The 27324-nt window shown below is 45.2% G+C and overlaps 2 protein-coding genes across 2 annotated transcripts; one reads left to right on the top strand and one right to left on the bottom strand.

The window, feature by feature from the left end:
* Nucleotides 1–2124: 2124 nt before the first annotated feature.
* Nucleotides 2125–4981, bottom strand: LOC123145972 (calcineurin subunit B). Its single transcript, XM_044565518.1, has 6 exons — nucleotides 4578–4981; nucleotides 4322–4446; nucleotides 3526–3622; nucleotides 3280–3389; nucleotides 2670–2744; nucleotides 2125–2478 (listed from the first exon to the last, which is right to left on the bottom strand). The coding sequence occupies exons 1-6, from the start codon at nucleotides 4645–4647 to the stop codon at nucleotides 2428–2430; spliced, it is 528 nt and encodes a 175-aa protein (XP_044421453.1). The 5' UTR covers nucleotides 4648–4981; the 3' UTR covers nucleotides 2125–2427.
* Nucleotides 4982–7412: 2431 nt separating this feature from the next.
* On the top strand, nucleotides 7413–10528 carry LOC123145971 (uncharacterized). The gene is made up of 2 exons (XM_044565517.1): nucleotides 7413–8128; nucleotides 9842–10528. The coding sequence occupies exons 1-2, from the start codon at nucleotides 7628–7630 to the stop codon at nucleotides 9845–9847; spliced, it is 507 nt and encodes a 168-aa protein (XP_044421452.1). The 5' UTR covers nucleotides 7413–7627; the 3' UTR covers nucleotides 9848–10528.
* Nucleotides 10529–27324: the final 16796 nt, after the last annotated feature.

The following is a 27324-nucleotide window of genomic DNA, read 5'->3' as shown; positions in this document are numbered from 1 at the left end:
TCTCTCCTGCTGCTGGATCCACCAGGGGGGAGGAGGACCCCAATCCCCCTCGCGCCCCACTTGCTCTTGGTAGCGGTCGGATCTACCACTTTGCCTCGCGCGCATCTCCTTCGACGCCTTCTCCCGCAGGTCTCTCTCCCGCCGCCGCTCCCCATCCAGGTCCTGGGCCTCCATCGGCCTCTTCTCCATGCGCCGATCGCTCATCACCGCCGCTGCAAATGAAATGGGAAGCGAAGGAGGGGGGTGGGGCGAATGGATCTGGCGAGGTGAGCAAGGCGCCGCACCTCGTTTCTGGTTGCGGGAAACCCTAGCGAGGGGGCGAGACAGCCGCGCCGCAGCCATAAATATGTGCCGTGGCTGGGCCTAGACCTAGGAAACGCTGGCGCGGGCCTATCCGGGCCAGTCGGCCCAGTTGTAACCAGGTCACCGCCCGCAGGCTGATGTGTGGGCCCCACTAGGCAAGACACACCCTCGCCGCCCGTCCCAGGCACGGGGCCGGCCCACGGCCCACTAGCCCGACCACGGCCCCAGGCCCAGCAGTGCCAACCCTAGCCTGCGAGGAAACAGAGCCATCGTCCTCCGCCAACAGCCCTGCCGCCGCCTCCTCCGCCTCCGTCACCTGACCGGCGGCCACCTGCGACGGCAGGCGCGGCCACTCAGCCTCCGAGGCCACTGGAGCGAGCATCGCGGACGCCGCCCTCGACCTGATCTTCCGCGCGGCATCTCCAGGAGACGCCCCCCTGACCGGGGTCCGCGAGGGCTGCCAGGCCCGAACAGCGACGGCGCGCGGTCCCCGGCCGCCCGGAGCGAAACGACGACGCGCCCCAGCGGCGCCGCTCCCCTCGGTTTGCGCGTAGGCGACGAAATCACCAAACGACGGGCCCTCAGGCACCGGCCGCCCTGCCTCCGACTCCAGATCCACGCCGTCCGCATCCTCCGGCTCCTCTCCTGCCAACGCCCAGAACCTACCTCCTACTGACGCCACCACCGAGCCCACCGCCGCGTCCCGCCGCGACCAAGCCGGGGAGGAGCCAGCACCACTCCTAACCACCTCCCAGCCCTCGCCGGCCGGAGCCCTGGGCGACCGGGGCAAGGCGCCCGAGCCGTCTCCAGGAGGAGCGCCTAACGGTCTACTCATGTCGCTCTCCACTTCTTGCTCCTTCCACGAATGACACGGTACGAACCTGCAAAACCAGTTCTCCAGATCACGCCCAATCTTCATTGCACAGTTGGCGAGATGAGCGGCACACTCCTCCACGTACGCTTGCTTGGAGGAGAAGCGGTGAGTCTGGCCCTTCTTGGCATGGGGCGGTGTGTGCTTCCTCTTCATTGACGGCGGCGGTAGCATGAACACAATCTACGCATCGGAGAGGGGCACGCAATGGCTGGAGCACGTTGTGGTGCTGGCGATGAGGAAGTAGAGCATCTAAGGTGGAGGGATCGCTGCTAAGGAGTCACCAACTCGCCACGGCTTGTGCAGGGTGAGGTGGGGGCGCGTCGAGGGGAGGTTTGCGACAACTTAAAATGTAGAGATAAGGGTAGGAGGAAGCACTGGGAAGTGGAGGCGGCCGGTGAAAAACCAAGGCATCTGTCGATCAAAATGAATGGGTCCAGGCTGTCATAGTTTGAAACATAGAGTACATCCAGGCTCCCCTACTCCGCCCATCGATTTGGGGTCAATCGTGGACGCCCCACCCAAATTAAGGGCCCATGTTTCGAACCGTCCAATTCAAACATTTGAGGACAAAGTAGGGGTCCACGTTGGAGATGACCTAATGGCTGGAACGAATTTCTAAGCAAATGCATATGAAAAAGTTTCAGATACTTTTTTTGAAACAATCATAAAATTTGAGGATATGAAGACGCATACATGTGACCATTTTTTAGCCAGGAAAAGTACAGCATAACTTGTTCTGCAGAAGTTATATTTAAGTTCTAAATTTTCACATGTTGCGCGTTGCCATTCATGATTTTTCTCACAAAATTTCAGATCCTACATACGAACTTTGGCCGAAGCTACAAGTATCTGGTTCATATGAACCCAAGATGGTTGGTTTTCCGTATAAATTCTGGCCTCCCGTGGTGAAGGACCAGACCATGGTAAAGCCCGCATCAGTGATCCCGTAAACAAGTCCCAAGTCTGTTTTCAAAGTCTGGAAACTGTAACAGGATTCACTCTACAATGACACTGCATGCAATAATTAATCCCCTCAAACCAGAAAGAAAAATGGACTAAAGTGACGCTGAATTGCACTATTAACAAAACTAGTAAGATTTGGGCATGTGTGTAGACAGGCACACAAGAGCTCAAACGCTGAGCTCCCACTCTATTCTGTCACACGCTCTATTGGCTATGGACACTTGTTTCCAGCAGACAGAGAGAGCTTCTTGCGTCCTCGTCTGCTCAAATCCGCATTCGCCGTTCACTTAGTCGATGGGCACTTCCACCTCCATCTTCAGGCCAGGGTGGTCGATGATCTGAAACCGCGTCACAAAGTAGTTTAGTTTCGCTTTAGGTCCAGCAGTACGGAACAAGAGCAATATAGAACTGTAAAATCAGTTCATAGATGAGTACTAGTAGTAGACACACTGGATTTGCTATGCTTTTCCTTATTCAGATGAATATGCCACAGCATGATAAGAATGGAAAACAAGGTTTAGCTGTGTACCGTCACGAAATCTTCTAATGCTAGCGTGGAATCCTGTGTGTACCCGGCTTCTTCCAACACCTTTGTTAGTACTTGCTGAAACGCATCAGCTCAAATAGTGTTAGTACTTGTAGATGAGATTATAAATAGTGCTGTAAATAAGCTTGAAAAGAATATTATGCATCAAGTTCAAAACGATAGCAAAACTATTCACTGCAAATGGTCAGAGAGGGCACTAATTACAGGCTATGTCTTGTGGATCTACAAAAATCATGAAATCTGGCTACTGAGCTCTTAGATGCACAAAGATTGGTTCCACACAAAGCTATATTTTCTAGCTAATGCTCTTTATATTTACGAACAGAGGGAGTAGTAAATATCAACATAGGAATTTGCACTGCAAAGCATACTACTCTGAACATTACTGCAATGAAGAAACCTACAATTTAGTGTCAGGGTTCCCTTCACTTTGGAAACAAGTTATGCACAATTGATGTGTTTATGATGGCAGGGTACTAATTATTTGAAAAGGAAACAAGGAAAGAACCACATTTGTTCTTGTTGATTTAGTTAGTGTACTTGCAAGTGAATGTAATATGCAATCAAATGCAGGATTGAATCAAATAAGAACCTCTCTTTGTTGCTCTGACATGGATGAGCCCGTTAGGTCCCGTAAAACCTCTACCAGGTCCTTGAAGGATACTTTCCCCTTGCCATCAATGTCATACACCTTAAATATCACTGTTCAATGAAACACAAACTAAATCAACACCAGACCAGCAAATTAGTCATCATAAGGATCAGAGAGACCCAAACCAACATATACTCCTTTCAAGATAGACAGCAAAAAGAGGAAAAGAAACGTGATGAGCATTACACTCAATCTTTTGCTGAAGGCTGGCCCTTGCGCTGAAGGTAGAGAGAAAAGAAACAAATTCCTTGAAGTTCAATCCATCAACCATACGTAACAACCTCTGCAGATAGAAGAAATGGAAGCTCAAAATCAGTCTCATGTCCATAGTTGACACTGCCGAATCTCCTAAATATAACTAAAACAGTCAAACTGAGTAAAGAAAGTCAACAGGCTATGTTATTTGGCAAAAGCATTATACCAGTCTTTGAACTTTGATAAGCCTTTGTTTACTGAAAAATATGGTTCCATTGGTATCCAAAATCAAAGATAGCTAGGGCTTTTTCCAAGCAGATGTGGAAGATGCTTGGCTTCATAGAGATATTCAGGTTTCACATGTGTTAAACCGTGGTAAAACTCCCTATGCCGATCGATTGATTGCGTGCAGGTTCTGTGAGGCAACAGGCATAGCATTTTCAGATGCACGTAGCTCCTTGATTGAGTGGGGAACCCTGATCAGTTTTTCCCAATTATAACTTCTTGCTGAGGAATCCCAGTTATTATGCAAATCAGTATTAAGTGCATGTCTGGCGACAGAGCTGTAGACAATACTAGTAGGAAAATAGTAGTACAGGCAAGTGCTGTGTACAGTATAATCCAAGGACAGCGCATAAGAACAAGAAGGGTCTGCTTCGTGGGCACGCGCTAGTACTACAGCCAGTCAGTAAGTCAGTGAGTCATCTGGAGCTGGCACGACAGGGACAAAGCGAACAGGGGAACAAAATTCGGCGCCTCGACGACGAGAGGAGGAGGGGAGACGGACCTTGGAGAGCGGGTTGGTGGAGAACTCCGGGATGGAGAGGAACTCGTCCTCGGAGACGAACCCCTTGGCGCTGCGGTCGAGCTGGCAGAAGCGCTCGTACAGCGACACGATCTCCTGCTGCGAGACTTGGATTCGATTCGTTCGATTCAGGGGGGAGAAAACACTCAGACGCGTCAGAAATCGATCAAATCACCGCCAAATCGAAGGGGAAATTGACGGAGCAGGAAGAAATTGATGGCGAATCGCGGGCGCTCACATAGGTAGCTGCAGTGCTCCTGCACCTCCTCGATGTCGTACTGCGTCAGCATCGACGACGCGTTCCCCATCGCCGCCGTCCCCGGCCGATCCGCTCTCCCTCGCTGCGTCAGTCGAGGCCTAGTGGGGCGAGGAAGGGGACTGCGGAAGCGGAAGCCGATTTATCTAGGAATTGGAGCAGGGGATCGGTCCGGCCTGGTTGGAGTGGTTGATTTGGGACTTGGAGTTGGAGGGAGGCGTGCGGAGCAGGGAGGGAGTATATATCGGCCGCATATATGTCCGTCACCTATACCGATCTTCTTGAGTCTCCGAGGGGGATCGGATCGGTGGTGCCGCTGCCGGTGATCTCGTCAAGATCGCCAGGCAACGCCGCCCGATGGCGACCCGGACCGGACCGGGACCGCCGCCCATTTACGAGCTTCGGTGCCAACGCGGCCGTTGTCCTCGTGGTGGTCGCGTTTCCGTCACCGTCGGATCGGATCGGATGGCCCCTGCCTGTTGCGCTGCACGGCACGCCACTTGGGACCCGGCCCCGGTGCGGTGCGGTGCAGGCAAAGTGGGTGGGCGGTTCTCACTCCCGCGACTTTTTTCCCTCCTTCTGCCGCTATACTCCGGGCATCTCCAACGCTCTGCAAATTTGCTTTGTTATCTATCCGCGGACAGTCCATGAACACTCATGTTAGAGCAACTCCAATGGGGCGACCCATTTCGTCCGCCCGTGTCCGTTTGAGTCGGCGCGGACAAAAGTGGCGGCCCAACGCGCCGACCCAAACTCAAATCGTGTCCGCCTGGCGTCCGCGCCGCGCGTCTCCTCGCCGTCCGCCGCGTCCCCACCTAGCGGCCACCCAACCGCCACCGGTCGTCTTATTTATGACGACCACCGACAGCGGGCCCACGCGTCAGCCAGTGCGCGCGTCCTTTTTTAATCACGCGTGCGGCGGGGTCGGCCTCATCCACTTCTCCCGTCCACATCTGGCCCCCACCACTCCCTTTGCTTCCTCGCTGGCGACCGCAAACCCTAGTGCGCGCCATGGGCCTCTTCGGCAGCAGCAATGGCAAGGGCAAGGGCACCCCCGGCGCTCGTCATCCCATGCTCCCCCTCCCCCTCCACCGCCGGCGCGTTTCCGCCCTGAACGCGGGCGCCTGCACATCCCGGTGCACCAAGCGCGGTGGCACTGGGAGTACAGGTAGCCCCTCCCCTACCCCGACGTGACGCTGCCGCACCGTTGGCATTTGGATCCAAACCGGATCCCGGTGCCGGCGGTTCCGCGGACCCAGCGGGCGCACGACGACGAGGTGCGCCGGCGCCGCGCGCTGCTCACGCCGGAGCAGCGTCGGCTGCCCGAGTACGCCGCCGACTCTCCTAACTGGGAGGCTTGGTTCGCCCTCGAACACGAGGAGCAACGGCGCTCGGGTGTCGACGCTGTCCCGCCGCCGTTCCCACCGCCGCCCCGGAGGTAGAGCCGGAGGACATGGAGGCGGAGGCGGAGTACCAAGCCGCCCTCGAGGAGGCCCTACAGCACGCGCTAGAGGCTAGCCGCATCGAGGAGGACGCGCACTGGGATGGGCTGGAGCAAGCCCTTGCCCTGTCGCGGCGGGGGACTCCGTCCACACCCCGCTCTTCGTGCCGCCGCCTCCATCGTCGCCACCCGTACAGCCCAAGCCGGAGCCGGAGCCATTGCGTAAGCGCTCCCCGCCTCCACCCACTTGGCCGGAGGAGGCCTACTCGTGGACGGGCCAGTACCGCGAGTGGGTGAGCGCGCCTCCCGTCCACTTCGCTGCGACGCCGGAGGAGGAGGAGGCCCACCTCGAGCGATGGAAAGAGCACTGGCTCCGCCAGGAGCAGGCCGACGGCGAGGAGCGGATGCGCTACGAGGCCATGCTCCAACGCGACGCGGAGGCGCTCCGGCTCGAGGAGGAGGAGGAGGAGCGCGCGCGGCTTGCCGCAATGCCGCCGCCCCAGCAGACGCCGGAGGAGGCTGCCTTGGCAGCGTACCAGGCGGCGTTCGGGTGGGCTGGCCCTGCTCCGGTCTTCATCGACCTCACCGACGACGGCGGCGTCGAGGGCAAGGGCAAGGCCGACGACGTCTAGGGCAGCGTGCGGGGCGGCAGCAGGCGGGCGCAGACTTTTTTTAATGTTTTATTTAATGTTTATTAGATTTAGGTGGACTTTGGCCGGTTGACCGGCCACTTTATGTTTAATATGTTTATTTCGTGCAACCTGTTTTTTTTTCACGCCAGCACATTTGGGTCGGCCTTCCCGTTGGGCGGTCAAGCCGACCCATTTTAAAATGCGGACGCGCACGTCCGCCTGGCCAACCCAAACGGACAAAAAGCGGACAAAGCGCGCGTCCGTTTGAGTCGCCCCGTTGGAGTTGCTCTTAGAGGCCGGCCTTGCTCGCATACATTTCCGGGATCAATAACTGCCGAACATTCAGAGTTTCTGGGCCTGGAGCCGAACGTGCTTAGACTGCTCACAGTGGGGAGTAACATAGAGTAGTAACTTGCCGATGTTACTAGTCTATGTTACTACCTCCATAGTGGGTAGTAACATATGAGTGGTATCATGAAAGAGTTCATTTATTAGGCCATAGACTCATTATGTCTTGAAATGTGTAATGTTACAGTAACTAGCTAAGTTACCACAAACCCCTCTCTCCTCATTAATTAGCTGCCACATAAGCAATCTTGTATTGAAATGTGTGATGTTACTAGTTAAGTTACTCCCATTGTGACTAGTCTTATAGCCGCTGCACGAATCTAGATGGTCTCCCGTTGCCACGTCGTCACATGCACTCGTTCGGGTTGAAGGCGATTTCACGCGAACGGTTTTTTCTCGCACCGGGTACCTTATCCTTTCCCCCTGAGCACTGCCTCACCCACTCCCCCAAGTCTAGCCTCACGTTATCCTCCCGGTGGTTACATCGGCGATTTCTTCCGGCGATTGGAGCGGCGGCGGGTGGCGCGCTAGTGCGGCAGAGAGGATGCGGGAAGGTTGTGTCCCTGCGGTAGGAGGCGGCGGCGGCCCAGCGGGAGGAGGCGGCGGCGAGGATGCGGCTGGCGGGAGGGGGCAGCGACCGGCAGGAGCTATTCCGGCGAATTGGGAGCTCCTCCTGCACGTCCAGGGCACCGTCCGACACCACGCGCGCGCATATGCCGCGTCCGGGAGTGCGAGCAGCGTGGCGCTGCCAGTCGCCCTGGCCACCCACATCCTGGCGCGGCGGCCTGGTCAGCGGGGACCCGTTCGTGGCGTCGCTTTGCCGGGTCGCGCGGGTACGGCGGCGAGGATGTGGGATGGCTGCATCAGGCGGCTACATAGCCGGTAGATATGGAGGCGGCCGCGACACTCGAGGAGAGGGAGCGGCTAGCGATGGGGCCGAGGGCTGGGTGCTCCCGTCGTCGCACACGGTCGCTGAGGGGAGCTGGCGGCTATGGAGGACGTCGAGTGGCGGTGGCGGTCGCTTTCGCTTTTGTTTTCTTGTGCAGCCGCTCCCGCTTTTGCTCCGAGTGCCGTCGTCAGCCGTTGATCCCTCCATTTGGGGCTTGCTGGAGGTACACGATGCATCCATCCATCTCATCGCTGCGATTTTTGTTTGAAGCCGCAAGTCTGATTGATCTATCCAGTCCACCAATGTTGTTTCAGTATTCTGCCATGCTTTTGTGTCAATTGTGTTTTTGCACTGCAATTCAGTACTAGTAGAACAGAGTGCCAAGCATATCAGACATTTATAATTGCTGCTAATCCACCTGTTCTGATGTTGCTTTCATGTTGATTCAATCAAATCTAATCGATTGCTTGAGACAATCTCTGTTTTGGTTCGTTAATGTCATGTTCAGTTTACTGTCGAAGTGATCCATCTAGTCCTTGTATGCATGTTTGGTTGATTAGTTCAGTGCAATTGAAGAAGAAACAAAGTCTACAATCATTGATCGAGCATGATATGGCCAAACATTTTTTATTGCCATGGCAATTTGAACTTTTTATTTGACATGGCTAATTTACTTTTATTGCCAAGGCGAAGGCAATTTTTTGGCAAAAAAACCATGGCAAATTTAGTTCAGGAATCATCGCAAAATTCTAAATTTAACCATGGTAACTCTATTTTTCATTTGATCATGGTAAATTTAGTAATTGACCATGGCAATTTTTGGTTCACACATGATGGCAAGTTTCAATTTCTCATTAATTAACCATGGCAACTTTATTTTATTTGATCTTGGTAAGTTTAGAATTGATCATGGCAATTTTAGTTTGCAGACCACGACATTTTTTAGTTTCATGTATTTTGCATGGCAACATATTTTTTTAGCCAAGACGATGGCAATTTTTAGGAAATGACCATGCCAAATAAAGTTTACGATGCATGGCAAATTTTATAATTAAACATGGCAAAAAAAATTAATGACGATGGAAAAATTTGTGAATGTTAAGAACATCCACAGCTTCTGTCATGCCCTTGTTTAACAAATTTTACTCCATATTTTTGCCATGGCAAAAATACTTTTATTCACACTGTAAATTTTAGTTTAAGTTGCCATGGAAAAAAATTTCCGTTTAAGTTGCCATGACAAATTTATTGTAAAAAGCATGTGAATTTTTCTTTAAATATGATGGCAAATTTACATTTCCAGAATATGGCAAATTGAACTATGTAGCACGGTAAATATACATGTATAGCCATGGCATTTTTAATTTATTTCCATGGCCAAAGTAATCCCATTTTTTCATGGCAAAAATTAATTCATTTTTTGTCATGGCAATTTTTACTCCATTTTTGCCCTGGCAAATTTAACTACATTTTTTGCCATGGCAATTTTTTTTTTTGAAAGATCTAGCACTTGCTGGTGTTTCATCTATTTAGCAGAGAGAAAAAAACTTTTATTTCACATGGCAAATTTTAGTCTAAGTTGCCATTGCAGATTTTATTTTAAGTTGCCATGTCAAATTTATTGTAAAGAGCATGACAATTTAATTTAAATATTATGGCAAAATTACATGTGTAGAACATGGCAAATGTTACTACGTACCATCTTAAATATACCTGTGTAGCCATGACATTTTTTAATTTATTTCCATGGCAACTTCTTCCTTTTTTGCGCCATTTTAAAAACATAAACTTGAACATGACAATTTTTTTAAAGAATGGCAAAAGTCCATGGCAATTTTTTTGTGCAAAAGACCAGTGTTTATTAGTCACAGAAAAACTGGGCTTTTTACTTGTTATAACTTAATATGGGCTTTATTTTTCGTTTTTCTTTTCACAGGAATAAGATGAGGCCTGGTGCGTTCTCCTCCCGAACTGAGTTGTTCGATCGATGCCCCTCCTGCCCCCAAACCAAATGTTCGGTCTCGGGTGCTCCCAGACCAAACGGTCGGGAGTTATCGACGTCCTACATTTCAACCACTATTTGTTTAAACTAAATTGACGAAATTCATACAGATACGGCTGATCGCATATAAACTAGACGAAATTCATTACATTTTTGAACAATTTTTAACTAAAAAAACTATACCGGACTAAGGTAAAATTAGTCCACGGACGGCGCTGGCAAATATCCATTCTCATGACATGGATTACAGATATCCTTGACTAGTCTATAGCCGGCCGCAGCAAATCTCCATTATCTTCCCCCATGTCCGGCAGCCCGCTCGTCAGACTGCCGCGAGCCCCGTTAGGGTTCGTGTGAGAGCACATTGTTTCTCGACATCGTTGAAATGTCCCCAAAAATTTTACATGGCCTTATCTGACCAATTCAGGGCACCTTGAGAAGTTGTTTTAGTTTTCGACTTGTGTTTTCTTGAGTTTTCTCGGTCAGAAAAGGCCAGTAAATGGTGGGACGTCTCACAACTGGCATACGGTGTCAAAAAAGTCCAAACTTGACATGGATGCCTACCATAGGCATGCCCACCTGGTGGCAAAAGGTTGGGGTCATTTCAAAGATGTACAAAGACAGAGCATGTTGAAGATTGGGGGGGGGGGGGGGGGGGGGGGGGGGGGGAGATCATGTCGAACACCCACTAGAAGCTTTGTCTGAGACCACGTTGTTTCTCAACATTCTTGGAATGACCCCCTTTTTCATAGCCTTACATGACCAATTCAAGACACCATGCCAAGTTTTTTTGGGTGTTCGACAAGTTTTGCATTTTCTGGAGTTTTCTCGATTAAAAAAGGCCGATAGATGGCTAGATGTGTTGCAACTTGCATACAATGTCGAAAGTCGTCCAAACCAGACATGGAGGCCTATCATGGGCATGGCAACTTTATTGAAAAAGTTAAGAGTCATTTCAAGGATGTCAAAAAATAGACCATGTTCCACGGAAGGTGTTCGGTAGCCGGACGGGTCCGTTTGAAAGCTCGATGTTTTTCGACATCTTCAAATGGCCCCAAAATATTTCCATGAGCTTCTATGACCAAATCAAGGCATCATACCAAGTTATTTGGATTTTGGACAAGTTTTATATTTTCTCGGTGAAAAAGGACCGATAAATGACTAGATGTGTCGCACCATGTAAATGGTGTCGGAAGTCGTTGAAACCTGACATGAATGCCTCCTATGTCTGTGTCAGGCTGTTACAAGGAAGTTGGGGTCATTTATCCATATTCCAAAAAACACCAGTTCAAAATCAGAATCTGTGATAGCTAATCGAGCCTGCCACTCGATCCAAAAAAACACCAGTTGAGAGGAGTGTGCAGATTATGCCAAACTGATGCATCATTGATCATGTAGTTTTTCCTAATTTGATTGCTTCTGTTATTTGCAATTTCCGCCATTATCAATCAACATAAACCTTTTCTTATGTCCTAACAATTTCTTGAAGTTTGTCAATAATTTTCAAATTTTAAATTGTGTATGAAAATTTTACAAACTTGAAAACTTTTTGAAAATTATCAAACAAATTCCCCGCAATTGATAAAAATTTTGAACAAAAAATTGCAAACCCACGTACTTTTTAAAATTTACCATTTTTTTGAAACACCAAATTTTCGTAAATTTGTGAATGAAAATTCAAAAACAGGAATATTTTACGAAATTTCAAAACATTCTCGAAATTTATAAACTATATTTGAAAACAATAAAATTTTCTAGTATTTAATAAAAAGGTTCGCATATTTGAAAAAATGTTTGTGTTTCCAAAACAAGTTCAAAATTTTAAAATCATTTCTTATTTTTTAAAATGTTCGTGTTTGCAGAAAACATTTCAAAAATTGAGAAAAAAGTGCATTAGCTAGAATAGCCCCTCAGTCGGTTTGCTACAGGGTCCCGCCCGGTCGTACATTGTCTGTTTGATTTGTACAGTATGATCATACTACTTTATAAGTAACCGGGTTCCATATGCATCAGCAAAACGCTGGTTCTAGTGGCTACCATCAACTCGCTCAAACCCGCTGGTGCGCCACCATTTTTGGGTTTTCTTCAGCGCTACGGTAAACACTCACTATTGGGCCGGCCCATGGCAGACTAAAAACCTGACAGGCCTTTATTGTTAGAAAGTGGGCGACGTTTTTTTAAAAGACTATACTACCCCCTTTATTATGAAGGGGTATGAAGAGAGCTCCATCATTGATGTGTTTAGGGGGTTGTACCAATGCAGAAGTGTTAAGCATTATATCATTTCGTCATCGCCAAATGGTTCAACATAGAGCGGCTGCCTAGGATGATCATTTTTTCATTAATATTAACTCCTGAGAACTAATTTTCTAGCATGTTCGATCTAGTGGGTTAAACCCATAGCTATACGTACCACTCTTCAATCTGTGGTTGGGTGGTTAGCGGGACAGTGGTATCCCCAGCCCACCAGGGTTCAAGTCCTGGTGCTCGTATTATTTCTGAATTTATTTCAGGATTTTCGGCGATGTGCTTTCAGTGGGAGGAGACGTTCCCGTCGACGACGAGGCGCCTACGGTGACTTCGCAAATTTTAAGATGCATGCCGGCTCAGTCTCTCGGAGGTGCTCATACAGGTAAGGTGCGCGTGTGTGCATTCATAGGGACGAGTGTATGCGCGTATGTATGAGCGATTGCGTCTGTACTGATGTTAAAAAAAGATTGCTTTGGCACGCCAATTGAAGAGAAGGTGTTTTATTGTTTCATTGCTATTACAGAAATAATATCTCTTATTCTATTTCCAATTTATTTTGATAATTTTTTTTAAAAAATACCCCGCCTTGCAGGTACCAAAATGAATTTTAATATTTAGAGGGATTGTTTAACTTTCATATCAATCTGTGGGCGAGAGGAGTGTTTGTGCTCATCAAGAACAATACATGAACAGTTGGGTTTGATCATATGCACAATTAGCCAGCCTATCCGACGGACTGAAACAGACAAAAATTCCAAACGATTGATGACTAGGAAAAACGTATCAATAAATAGTACATAAACCTCCAAGTTATAATCATTCCTTGGATATTTAGGTGGACATATAATGGAGCTTGGGACGGTACACGTAGTTGTACATTGACGGTATTACATTTTCCCCCAACATACGGTAAGTAAACACAAACGAGAAGCAACACTGTTGTACACTGATGGGAGTGATCGGACTCATTGATGGGAGTGATGGCCTTGAACGTATAATTTCCGCGGGGGGGGGGGGGGGGGGGGGGGGGGGGGGGGGGGTGGGGTGGGTGGGTGGGGGCGCTGAGTGGGTGCTAGAACGTTGGCACCCCAGGTTCCCAAAATACCAAGTGCACCATCGATGACCCCCTTCAGAGACCCGGAACAAATTTCCTTGACTTCTGGAGATTCACAATTCCATAAGCTTTTCTTCATCTTGGTTGGCTCCACTACCTCATTCTCCTTTAAGAACGCAATCCACACTACCAAACTATTATTGCACTTGTTTGGCTGTATATACATGCGTCAAGGTTTCTTGCGCTATAGCAATATCAAGGATTGTAAGACGCTCATCCACCTGAGAACTTTCATGGTTTGAGATTTTGTAAGCACATATGATCGAAACATTATCCAGCTCCCTTGTTTTATAGTACTCATAATGTCTTGCATGCATTGACACAACCGCCGTGACACCAGCATGCATCCTGTGCTTCCTCACGCGTTTTCAATGGCCAACAATATTATTGTGCCAAAATGGCATGAATGCTTCACGCCTTTGGAACCACTATAAAACAGCAAACTTGTCCTACTTTTGCAAGGAGCTTCGAGTGTTTTTTTATTATAGAACGAAGGATCAAGAAGAGCCCGGCTTTGAATTAACAAAGCCATCAACTGGCCAGGATTACAAAATCACTAACTTACAAGGAAAAGCAAATAGAAACAAGCGGCTGATACAAGGAGCAAAGCGAAACACACTCAAAGGCAGCAGCGATAGCAAGCAGAGGAACGCCATGCAACAGCAATCAACCTACAGGATGACCTACACCAACAGGACTAACTACGGACTTGAGAGGATGCACCACCGCATAGGCTTCGTGATCGTAGCCAAGCTTCGAGTGTTTTACTCACCAAAACACCAAAGATAGACTACGAACACCGGACAAACTAAACGAGATTCTTGATTGATTTCTAGTGTCTCTGCCAACAAGTTTTGCTCACCGATGAGTAGGTGAAACAATACACGGCTAGTGACTGGTTCACTACAAAAATATGACCTTGTACGATGTTTCAATTTCGTTACAATAGTAGAGAAATACGTCGTCTTACTGCAATTTACACCGTTTACGTGATGGAAACCTGTTCTTCACCTATTCCATGTAATATTAAGTGAAGTTTCTATTCTTTTTCGTCCTAATTTGTCTGTTGCAATCACTATGTAAGAAACTAACAAAGAAGACACCATGTTTGGAGACACTGATTTAAAACATGTCTCTAATGACATATCAGAGACGCGTTTACACCAGACGAGTCTCTAATGTATTCATCCGGTCTTCAATATAGTCAAATTGCGATGCAGACGCGGCTCAACAAAGATGAGTCTGCAATAAACAGACTAATATATCAGAGACTTGGAGTATACACTACCCACATCTCCTTATTCCTGACCCGGAACCGATTTTTTTTATAGAATCCTGTTAACGTGGCTCGCGTCCATTCCCTTTTCTCCTCGGCTCCTCCCTTATCCACTCTCTGTCCCGCAGACTGCCACAGTTTCAGTTACAGTATTATTTGTTGATTGGCATTTTAAAATACTTTAGAGGAAGAATCTGTACAGGGAAAGTGGATAAAGTTTTAGTGTTTTGTTTGATCTTTTCTTACAGTGCTTATACTCTAAATTTGGTTAAGGAGTATGGGAGTTACACATTTTTGAACTTGGTTTCCTTGCTGTAAGTTTCAGTGTAGTTCAGTTCTTAATCTGTTACACTTAAGAGGCCTAACTAGTCCATATCACTATGTGAGTAACAAATTTTCAGGAATTTCTCATCAAGTTAAGAATGATCCAGGGTAGTTAAAGCCATTGTTCTGGCTTGTGAACTGAAATGTGAGGTTATAGCAAGCATGTCTCAGTGTATAAGGTTTTGGGAAAAATAAATAATTTGTGAGGTATGCTCGTACTCATTTCAAGCCTTGATGGTTAAGACCTTCATTGTCATCTAAAAATGGAGTGGGCAATGCAAAGCGCCATTGTTAGTTGGAGTCATTTTTTTAATTGAATTCTTCCCAGAGTTTCCATGAAAAACACGGCAAAGAATCTTGGGAGCTTGAATGATAAAGAAATCTGAAGCTTCATATGTCCTATATATGATTTCCATGAAAAACGTGATGAATGAACTGTACTGGCAACATTCTGGCTTGGCATGTAAGAAGGTTCGATGCACCTCTGCGTTGTCCAACAGCCCTTTTGGTACGCATTCACACATACCATGAATAGAGAACGACAAAATCAAATTCTGCCATAAGATTAGCCTTCATGCATGTTCAGCTAATGTAGATCGTTTCATACAGTGTTAAACAATCCCATCTTCCCTAAAAAAAAATCCCATCTTTTCGTTTTTGATAAGCTCACTGACATGAATTCTTCTCAGTAAAAACGACCTCACTGAAGCAAATTCTTCCACTTTTCTCTCGCCCAAAGGTAAGCCTATTTGGAACAGCCCTTCTGATCGGTGCAGACAACACACGAAAGATTTCGATCTGGGAGTAAGCTAGCGTGGCTGTGAATTGTCACAAAACAAGACCTCAGGTTGCGAGACAATGTGAGAAGCAAATGTTGAACACCTTTATCTTCGTGATGTTCAGTAATTAAATGATGACCATATCCTTCGTGATGTTCAGTAATTAAACACGAAGGCTCGGCTTCAGTCTTCTGGACTTTGCACACCCGAATATTATGTTTTTTTAGAAACACCCGAATATTATGGTTATGGCCGCTTAATAAATTGTTGGGCTGAAGCACAGAAGAGATTGACCCAACAAGCCTTGGATTACTTGAATTCGCAGTGGGGGTTGATTAGATGACTCGCACAGCTAGTATACAAAATTGAGAAAACTGTATTTCAAACCTTTCAAGAATTATTATGACATCACTTCAGCCCGTCGCCAAGGCCATCAGGCATTCCTAAGCTCTGTGCCAAGTCAGCCATTCTCTCGTTCATGGCCTGCAGGCACTAATACGAGACCATTTAAATAGAATTCGATTTTGCATTCTCTGGAGATTAAGCAGTATCTGGATTCGCACCTGGACACTCCTTTGATGTGCATCCTTGTACGCATTATTGACCAACTCGGAAAGTTTCTGAGGAATGAATAAAATTTTAGCAGAAAACATAACTAAATGGGACTATAATTTAGGTGACAAAACAAAGAATGACTTGTAATAAAATCAGATAATAAGATGTTGAGGCACCAAAAGGCATTCCTACCTATCCAACTAAGTTATAGAAAAGGAGTATCATCCCCGGCCTCTGCATCAGAATGATCCATGCAGCTCCTTTATTAAGTAAAGTATCTGAAATGATCTGCGGTCCAGAACAAGCTCGCCCAGAGCTGAAGAAGTAATCAAGAAGGTAAAAAAATGCCACAACCGGTGAAAAAAAAAACCCTACCCAACTAAGTTTGAACCTACAGTAAAACCTATGAATCTATGTCTGGCTTAATAATATACTTAGATTCACATAAGCTGACTTTTACGAATCAAATATAGTTGTAACTGTGCCCCAGCAGGTGGACGCTGTACGCTTGGACACGCAACAGCCAGACCGTTTAACATGGCCATGGGAGAAAGATGGTCTGTTTTTGGCAAGGTCAGCCTACGCGGCGAAATTTGCAGCTCTCGAGACATCACCAACAGCAACTTACACATGGTCCTCGTGTGCACCTCTACGCTGCCGCTTCTTTGCGTGGTTGGCCCTGAGAGGTCGAGTGTGGACTTCGGATAGGCTAGCAAGACAAGGCCTCCCGCACCAAGACGCTTGCCCATTTTGTGACCAAGGCGACAAAACAATCGATCATCTCCTGATTCAATGCGTGTTTGCAAGGGAGTTCTGGGCCAAGATTTGCCAGGCCTTGGGCACGATAGGTGGGGAACCATTGGTGAAAGACGAGCTAATGGAGTGATGCACGAGGCCTGCCCTCTCCGATAGACACGCCAAGGCCCTTCCAGCCATCCATTTGCTAGTCATGTGGGAGTTGTGGAAACAAAAACTCCATAGTGTTCAGCGGGATGAGACCGGACACGCAGCACGTTCTTCATAGAGTAGCCTCTGAGTGCGTGGCTTGGAAACAGGCGGGCATTCTACAAGGTGACTTCGAGGTCTTCTCTATGAGTGTGTGGGCCGATGGCGAGTAGTCTCTATAGGGCGACTTGGGGTGGCGTGCGTGCTTGTGTAAACGCCGTGTACAACTCATGGTTGGGGTCCCCCCCCTCTCCTTTAAGATATGATACGCACACTCGTGCGTATTCAAGAAAAAAAGTTTGTGTTTCTTTATCTTATCCCTTGTAAACTATCAACTCAAATCCTTTATTAATACATAACATCAGTGTTCTCTTACAAGGACAAGTTGTGTGTCTCATGAATTTGGAATTTTAACTTGCATTCGTATAATGTTTCATTCTTCAAACAGATGCACCAGCGGGACCCTTACAACTATATTTGATTCGTATATTCACTGGTCATCTTTTATTACGATATGAGTGACAACCAATTGGTTTTGTTTAAGTACGTGAACGCGAATGTGTTCAGTCGATAAAAATATGGCCATTGAAAATAGTCTGACTAGCATTATATAGCATGTGTAATGGATAAAGGAAATTTAAATAGCAAACAAATTACAAGAAAAGGAATGCAAAATTTTTGGGACATAGGTAGCAATAGATAGCATCAGCAATGGATTATTTGTTGTGTATATAAGATTTTATCAATGAATTTTTGACACACCTTGCCGCAAGCTGGACGGCGAGCTGGTCCATGGATCGGCAAAGACATGATCATTTTCAATCATCTTGTGAGAATAGCAGTTCAAAGTCGTGCACACAAGGTCTTCATGGTGTAGAAATCGCATTGTACATGTGTTGCGCACTCGCTCACGTCGCAAACCTCATTTGCTTGTACTTGGTCACCTTGGGGCTTTCTTTCCATTTCACGATTTGACGGGGGAGCTTTGAGATGAATGAACCTTCACATTTTCCATGTGACATGGACAATATTGAGCAGAGATTATGTCTTATTCCATCGATGATCACTAGTTCGACCTCACATTTGAATTTGCCATGTGGCGATGTAGACTTGGGGTTGACTAAGACATGATCATTTTGAATCACCTTGCGAGAGAATAGCAGTTCAAAGTTGCGCACACAAGGTCTCGATGATTTAGGAACCACATTGTACATGTGTTACTCACTAGTTCACGTCGCATATCTCATTTCATTGTACTTGGTCACCATTGGGGTTTTCTTTCCATTACACGATTTGATGGTAGAGGTTTGCGATGAACAGACCTTTACATTTTCCATGTGACACGGAAAGTATTTAGCAAGGTTCGTGTCATATTCCTTTGATGATCAAAAGTTCGACCTCACATTTTAAATCCCCTTGCGAGAGTAGCAGTTTATAGTCATGCACACAATGGGTTTTTTCTTCATTTTTCATTACAAAAAATTAATAAACAACACAGTTAGATTTGTGGCCGTTGGATGTACGATCTACGGCCTCTATGCCGCTGCATACCCACCTTCCTTGAAACACTATGTACCGCCAGATGGAGGATCGACAGCTTGTAATTCGCCTGCCTTCTCCTCTGCCTTCTCACATAAGTTTCGACCACATCGAGAAGGAACATGTAGAACAGTTACCACCAGTTCTCCCACATCCCCTGTCCCATCAGAGAACTGCCCCTTGATTTCTCATCTTGTTTCCTCATTCTCTCTCTTGTTTTTGACTTCTTGAAGTACACGGGGCTTCATCGGTTCTTTGAGAATCCGAATCTTCATGATGGATCCCAGCAGGACCCTCGGTGAAGCTGTGAAGGAGAAGGTGAAGGCTGTTTGTACTGCTTGCTAGCTAGTTTTTCATTTCTTTGGATGAATCAAACGTCCAAATTTGAACATTTCTGCATTTTTTATATACTATTTCACATGTTTGTCAGGCTAAAGGCCTGCAGGGGCGGTCGATCAAGTTGCGGAATACAGAAGCAAGCGCCGTCAGTTCTTGGATCCAAAGGTATATTTATGTTCTAATCTTTCATGATTTCCTCCTACCGTTGTGCTGCGTAGCCCATAATTTCGTCCATGGGTAATATGGATGATGATTAGGTCCCCATGATTAGAAATAGTATGTACTGTTGTGCTGCGTAGCCCATAATTTCGTCCAATTTCAGTTGTATGATTGTTCCGCTGAAGTTGTTCGAATAGTGTATGCCACAAAGGTTCAGTTGGATGTGAGATATGATCCTATTAACAATGTAGTCATGTTCACCTTTAAGAGCGGCCTATTTTTAGCTGCATTTGTTGTTGCATATGCTATCCATCAGACTTTAGATCATTGGGGGCTTCAAGATTTCTGATCATGTATTCAAGGATGTTTTTCTGGTCAAATTTAAGAACCAATCCTCTGTTTCCTTGATTCATGGCCACAACCTCAAGTTAGCAGAAGGCACCTCAGCTGAAGCACTGATGTTGGCAACCAAAATTTCATAGCTGATGCCACGTACTCCAGAATTGTACGGCATCACCAGGACTGTCATAATGCCTGTTCCTCGTAATGCTTTTGAGGATGAGGATGATGAAGGTGCTGTCGTAGGGGCTGCTGGAGGTGTTGGCGATGCTGGAGGCAGTGGTGTTGGAGGTGTCATTCCAGCTGCTTGAACCCTAATAATCATGTGTGCTCTTTTTATTAAACTAGTGATGTACTAGACTATATTATGTACTTCTGGTGTGTGCTATGTTTGAAGTGGCAAGATATGCAACTAAACTTTTGTGTTGTTTTAAGTGCCAGAATATGTGAATTTATGTGAAGCTTTAAGTGCCACTATATGTGTGCACATTTAGATGCTTTATGGAACTTCAGTTGTATGTCTCATTATGTTATGAAGTGTATATATGAACTACTCCCTCCGTCCGTGAATAAGTGTACATCTAGTTTTTGTCTTAAGTCAAAGTTTTAAAACTTTGACCACCTTTCTAGGAAAAAGAAAAAGCATTTATGGCACCAAGTTAGTACCACTAGATTTGTTTTGAAATGTACTTTGATAATATATCAATTTGATGTCATATATGTTACTATTATTTTCTATAAAATTGGTCAAAATTTTAAAACATTGACTTAGAACAAAAGCTAGATGTACACTTATTCGCGGACGGAGGGAGTAGGATGTTAATGCCATATGATTCTCTAAATGTAACACCTAAACACATTTTTTTTTCAAACAACTGCAAAAGAACTAGTAACGTGAAAAATATTAACAAAACTTATCCGATACTCCTATATACTTATGCGTATAAATTTATCAATACGGTAGCCTAACTACACAGGCCATGCAGATAAACTCAGCAGATGGAGGTAGCTGGTTCGCAACACTATTTTTCGGGTTACATTTTAGCTCCAATCTGTGCAGTGCAAGACGTTCCTCTGTTCATATCGGAGATCGCGCTGGCGAGGATCCGCGATGGGCTCAACTTTCTGTTCCAGCTTAACATCACCACCGGCATCCTCATCGCTAACCTCGTCAACTACGACACTAACAAGTACACCCCCCCCCCCCCCCCCCCCCCCCAATTCGCACGCTCTCGTTTGATATGTTGAAGTGTGCACGACTCTGCCTAGCCGGACATGACGTATGCCAAAACTGAGCCGCGCGCATGATCAATCGGGGTTGGAGGCTTTCATTGTCCCTTGCAGGCATCCTGGGAGTGCTGCTCACCATCGACGCGCTCTTCTTGGTGGACACGCCCCAGAGCCTCATCGAGCGGGGCCGCCTCGAGGAGGGCAAGGCCGTGCTCAAAAAGATCCATGGCACCAACAATGTGGAGCCCGAGTTCAACGAGATGTTGCGGGCAAGCCGTACCGCCCAAGAGGTAAGCACCCCTTTTGCAACCTCCTCCACCGCCCTCAACTCATCATCGCAGTCCTCCTCCATGTACTTGTACACTATCTTTTATCAGTGTTTTGTAGAAAATGAAAATTATGTTCCTGCCTCTACATGTAGCACACAACCTGCTTCGTATTAGTACTCCATCTGTTTCTAAATATATTTTTTAGAGATTTTAATACGGACTACATACAGATATATATAGACATATTTCAAAGTGTAGATTCATTCATTTTTTTTGGTATATAGTCTTTATTGAAATATATAAAAAGACTTATATTTTGGAATGAAGGGAGTACAACTTTGTGGCCATGTGGCGCACATATGAGTAACTACAAATAATGTCGAGAAGAACAAAGTTTATTTAAGGCCTGTTTGTTTGGGCTGGAGCGTTTGAACTTTTGAAAAAGCTGGTTGTTAGCTAGTAGAAAAGCTGACTGATGAAATTTAGTTGTCGGCTTTTGTAATGTATCTTTAGCTTCTTTGCACACCAAACGCTAGAAAAACAGCTCCAAGCAAGCTTTTCCGCTTTTAGTTCATTTCTCCATAAGCTTGCTTTTCAGCGTTCCAAAAGCCGGATCATCTTTTTCATGTTTGTTTCAGCTTTTCAGCTGTCCAGCCTTTCAACTGGAAAAGCCAGCTGAGAAGCTGAAACAAACAGGGACTTCTTACGCTTCCATCCATTTGTGTCGAACAACTCCAAACCAAATGATCTCCAAAGACTTGCTTGCTAATTGGATTCTCTCCATTGTCTCCTAGTTAGTATGTTCTCATGAAAATGGCCTGCAAAAAGGATAAATGTTTGACATTATTAAAGATTATATCATTTCAACAACGCCAAATGGTCCCTGCAAAAAGGATGAATGTTGAAATTATTATCATTATATCATATCGACAACCCCAAATGGTCCAAGATAGAGCGGCTGCCCAGGATGATCCTTTTTCATTAATGTTAACTAGCAAAAGAGCCCGCGCATTGCAACGAAAAAAATTAACACACTCTCTTAACCCAATAAGCATGACTCAAGACCACAATAGGTCCACGTCCTTTATTTTATTAGGGCATCACATTTGTGTTGCCTTTTATCCTCCTTTTCACGCTCATCGGTGGTGGCCTTAGTGTTCACACAAACCAGAATGTGTCTGAATGTGGTCAATCCTAAGGCGTCTCTCTCTCTCTCTCGCGATGAGAAATATGTTGTTTTCCCCTTGCATGCTTTTTCAGAGGTCCGCATGTGTGATTATTGATGTTTTCTATCGTGTCTATATGGTTTTAGTGGGTGTTTATTTGCAATCCAGATCACCGTTGGTACGTAAGAAAAAAGGACCGTGTGCTATAGATTATAAGTTTGCTTCCAAATAATATTTTAAAGATATTTAATAGGTAAAAATAACACCATATTTATATTCTACACAATTTTCTAATTAAATTTTGTATATAACTTGTTAAAATCGGAGTTACGGTTTAAAAATATGGATAATTTAGAAAAGCATTTGTTTTACTTAAATATGACCCGCTTGAGAATTACCTGAAAAGTCAGGAGGTTTTTCATAAAAATGCAAAAAAAAAAAAACGATTTGGCGGTGACTTCAGTGTGTACCGCGGGTTAATTCACAGAAAGTACAGAGTTTATTTTTGTAAAATTGCGAACCGCCAGAAGCACTCCTTACTTTATTATTATTAAGGTATACATATAGACTCATGAGTAATAATATTCTAGCATGTCCGATCTAGTAGTGGGGTTAAAACCTTAGCTATATGTACCATCCTTCAGATTGCTTTGGCATGCCAATTGATGAGAAGGCGTTTAATTGTTTCATTGCTATTAGAGAAACAACATATCTTATTCCATTTCCAATTTCTTTTTGATAAATTATCCTTTTTTATAAAAAATACTCTGCCTTGCAGGTACCAAAATGAATTTTAATATTTTAGATGGATTTTTAGTTTTCATATCAATCTATGGGCGAGAGGAGTGTTTGTGCTCATCAAGAACTGGTATATTGTGCAGACAATTATCAATGGAAAGTAACAATGCATGAACAAGTTTTCATTTTTGTTTTTGCCTGTACACTCAAACAAGAAGCACGTGTGTGCATTGCAATGCAACACTCCAGTAGTTGGCGACACAATAACAGCTAGCAGTTGCTAGCACGATATCACAAGTGGGCCCGATAACAACACAAAAGAAGATCAGTTGGGTTTGATCAGACGCACAATTAGCCAGGCTATCCGACGGACAAGCCGTCGACTAAAACAAACAAGAGTTCCAAATGATTGATGAGAAGGAAAAATGTATCAATAAATACTCCCTCCCTTTCGGTTTAGATGGTTCATCTAAAAAAATAAAATCAGATTTTCATTGTTAGGCTTACTTTGAGTCCAATTGTGTCAAATTGCTTTGAGTCCCACACCATATTTAATTCAGAGAGAGAGAGAGAGAGGGAGAATTACTGGTCATGCATGCATCTTTTTCTACATGCACCATGCAGTCCAATTAGAGGGAGGATCATGCATTTATTGCTGCTTTGGGAGTCAATCATGTCGGAAATATTTCATTGGGCAGTTTTGCATCCACAAAACTCGTGCCATCCACTCACAATCTACCAAGGTTGATGAGATTTCAGATTTGAGACCTCTAAGAGCAAGTACAATAAGGTGATGTAGGCGGGCTGTAAGACATTAAATATTATATTTTTGCTTAGTTGGAAGAGAGAAAAGAGGAGAGAGAAGAGAAGCGGGCTACTAGTTAACAGCCGACTGCAGCACGTGCTGCACTTTGTGAGAGAGCGACGTGGGCCATGTAACAACAAAGTAGTACATATTAATATCCAGCTATTGTACTTGCCGGCTATAAACTTGGCTATACGTGAAGTGGCAACATCGTATAGCCAGCAACCGGCTATATTATTAACTATGATCTAAGAGCAAGTATAATAGGATGACGTAGGCAGGCTGTAAAATATTATATTTTTTGATGAGTTAGAGGAGAGAGAAGAGAAGCGTGCTACTGGTTAACAGCCGGCTGTAGCATGTGCTCCTAGATACTTTGTGAGAGAAGAATGTGGACCATGTATCAACAAAGTAGTACATAAGTTTAGCTATAGATAATGTGGCAAGATCATATAGCCAGCAGCGGGCTATACTATCACTAGTAGAAAAAGGACCTAATGTGAGACACATTAGTCCCGGTTTGATTTTGGCCCGGTACTAATGGTACCATTAGTGCCGGTTCGAACGGCTATGCATTAATGCCGGTTCGTGTTGAACCTTTAGTACCGGTTCGTGCCACGAACTGGTACTAAAGGGGTGGTGGCAGGCTGGCGTCAGGCCGAGGCCCCACGACCACCTTTAGTACCGGTTCGTGGCACAAACCGGTACTAAAGGGCTAACCTTTAGTACCGGTTCGTGCCATGAACCGGGACTAAAGGGATCTGACCTATAGTCCCGGTTGGAGACACAAACCGGGACTATAGAGCAATTTTCAAACTCTACCCCCCCGGTGTATCGCCATTTCAGTTTTGAAAAAATCAAAAGAAAATGATAAAAACTTCAAAAAATAAAATCCTTCGAGAGTTAGTTATATTACTACATCTACTAGTTAGGAAAATTTGAAAACTTCAATTTGGACATGTTTTGCAAAAAGTGTAGGGAAAATGTAAAACGGCTATAACTTTTGCATACGATGTCAGAAAAAAAGTATAATATATCAAAAATTCAGCACGAAAATCCGCATACGATTTTGACAGCCTACGGCCTGTTTGCAATTTTTTAGAATCCTCAAATTCTAAAAGAAAAAAGATATGCTCAAATTTCAGTTTTTTTGGTTAAATCTGGTCAAACTACTTATTCAAGAAGTATTAATGTTACTACATAATTATTCAAGAATATTAGTGTTACTAAATAATTATTTCAATTTATTGAATTTTGGTCAAATCTGGTCAAATTGTGGTCAAACTATGGTCAAACTGTGGTCAAACTTATTCAAAAAATATTAGTGTTACTAAATAATTACTGTTTTTTAGAATAATAGTTTCAAACTCAAACGGTGAAACGTGTGACCTAATGCTCAAGCTAAACTGCTGAGGGTTAATAGGATTGTCAGCTTACATTTGTCAGGAAAACAACATGTGCAGACTTGGAAAGTAGAGGGACTAGAACTCTGAAGTTAAGCGTGCTCAGGCTGGGGGAGTGAGAGTATGGGTGACCGGCCGGGAAGTTAGACGATTTGGAATGAGTGATCCACACTTGAGTAGTTAAGAGGGGTGATTAGAGACTAAATCATCAAATAATTCAGAAAATTGAAAATAAAAAAAATTCAAATTTTTTTTTTCCAAAATTTTCAGTTTTTTTTTTCAAAAAAGACCTTTAGTACCGGTTGGTAACACCAACCGGTACTAAAGGTACCCCATACCACAACGCGAGCTCACGCCACGTGGTGGGCCTTTAGTGGCGATTCGTGCCGAACCGGTACTAAAGGTTGGGGGGGGGAGCTTTAGTCTCCACTCTTTAGTGCCGGTTGCAGAACCGGCACTAAAGGCCCTTACGAACCGATGATAAAGCTTCGTTTTCTACTAGTGTATTAACCATGCTCTGAGCCGGAAGAGAGGGAGTAGTACACAAACCTCCAAGTTATAATCATTCCTTGGATATTTAGGTGGACATATAATGGAGCTTAGGACAGTACATACAGTTGTACATTGACGGTATTACATTTTTTCCCAACACACGGTAAGTAAACACAAACGAGAAGCGACACTGTCGTACACACATACAATTTTGCTATGCTTTCATGGCTCCCTCAAAAAAAAAACTATGCTTCCATGGCCACAATACACGAGTCTTATAGTTTTTGAACTTTATTAAATATGATTTGTAGTCGACCGATGGTGCTTATTTCTTGCCAACGACAAGGTTTTCATATGGTAAATAATGGCAGATGGAACCAGTTCCCGGGAAGGTTTTGAAAAGGCGGAAAGCAGGATGAGCGGGGGCCCAAAATACTGCGTGTCCAGATAACATATGCACGTCAGTTTAGTGATGCCAGTGCTTCGACCCGCACCAGCAGCTGCTATTTGTTTGGGGTTGTGCGTCTATCGTATAAATGGCACCTAAAAAGCACGTAGGGGTACGGTTCAAGGTGGCATGCAACATAGTTATCGTACTCGCCAATGGGAGTGATGGCCTTGAATGTATAATTTCGAGGGGGATGCCGGCCACTGGGAGTTGAAGTTGAGTGGGTGCTAGAACGTTGGCAGTCCGGGTTCCCAAAATACCATCGATGAGCCCCTTCAGAGACCAGGAACAAATTTTCTTCTCACCAGCGACTTCTGGAGATTCACAATTCCATAAGCTTTTCTTCATCTTGGTTGCCTCCACTATCTCATTCTTCTTCAAGAACGCAGTCGACACTACCAAACTATTAGTGCACTTGTTTGGCTGTAGCTTGATGTAAACGTGTACGCAAGGCTGGCCAGACAAGGTTGGTCTACACCAACCATCGTCCTCCAGGTGCGTGGTGGCGACAAGGATACCTTCTCCAGATTGATATGTTTGCCTGCAACACATTGTTACATCCAGCAAAGTCAGTATTTTTGTGCACCTTAAGACCTAGTACTATGCTAATATGCATAAACTGAAGAAAGCGAGCATGGCCACTTGCACTTATGTACCTTTTTGTGCGAATGCCCTCAAGATTGATGGGATGGGTGAACCAGGTAGCATCGTCTTCCAGTAGTATTCTTCACGCGTCAAGGTTTCCTGCGCTATATATAGCAATAGCAAGGATTGCTAAGACGCTCATGCAACTAAGAACTTTCATGGTTTGATATTTTGTGGGTGCTAGAACGTTGGCACTCCGGGTTCCCAAGAGACTTCTGGAGATTCACAATTCCGTAAGCTTTTCTTCATCTTGGTTGCCTCCACTATCTCATTCTCCTTCAAGAACGCAGTCGACACTACCAAACTATTAGTGCACTTATTTGGCTGTAGCTTGATGTAAACGTTGTACCCAAGGCTGGCCAAACAAGGTTGGCCCGAAGAATACTACTGGGAGACGATACTCCCTGGTTCACCCATGCCATCAATCTTGAGGGCGTTCGCGCAAAAAGATGACCCCCTTCAGAGACGCGGAACAAATTTCCTTCTCACCAGAGACTTCTGGAGATTCACAATTCCATAAGCTTTTCTTCATCTTGGTTGCCTCCACTATCTCATTCTCCTTCAAGAACGCAGTCGACACTACCAAACTATTAATGCACTTG

The sequence above is a fragment of the Triticum aestivum genome, chromosome 6D (genome assembly GCF_018294505.1).
Source record: "Triticum aestivum cultivar Chinese Spring chromosome 6D, IWGSC CS RefSeq v2.1, whole genome shotgun sequence".
NCBI classification, from domain to species: domain Eukaryota; kingdom Viridiplantae; phylum Streptophyta; class Magnoliopsida; order Poales; family Poaceae; genus Triticum; species Triticum aestivum.
Note: the sequence above shows the minus strand (reverse complement) of the source record. Positions and strands in the feature narration are given on the sequence as shown.

Coding starts and splice junctions, on each gene's coding strand:
- LOC123145972 (XM_044565518.1), bottom strand. CDS start 4,647: ATGGGGAACGCGTCGTCGATGCTGACGCAGTACGACATCGAGGAGGTG. Junction 3,623..4,321: donor CCACCAACCCGCTCTCCAAG/GTCCGTCTCCCC, acceptor TTCTATCTGCAG/AGGTTGTTACGTATGGTTGA. Junction 2,745..3,279: donor TGTCAGAGCAACAAAGAGAG/GTTCTTATTTGA, acceptor GATGCGTTTCAG/CAAGTACTAACAAAGGTGTT.
- LOC123145971 (XM_044565517.1), top strand. CDS start 7,628: ATGCGGCTGGCGGGAGGGGGCAGCGACCGGCAGGAGCTATTCCGGCGA.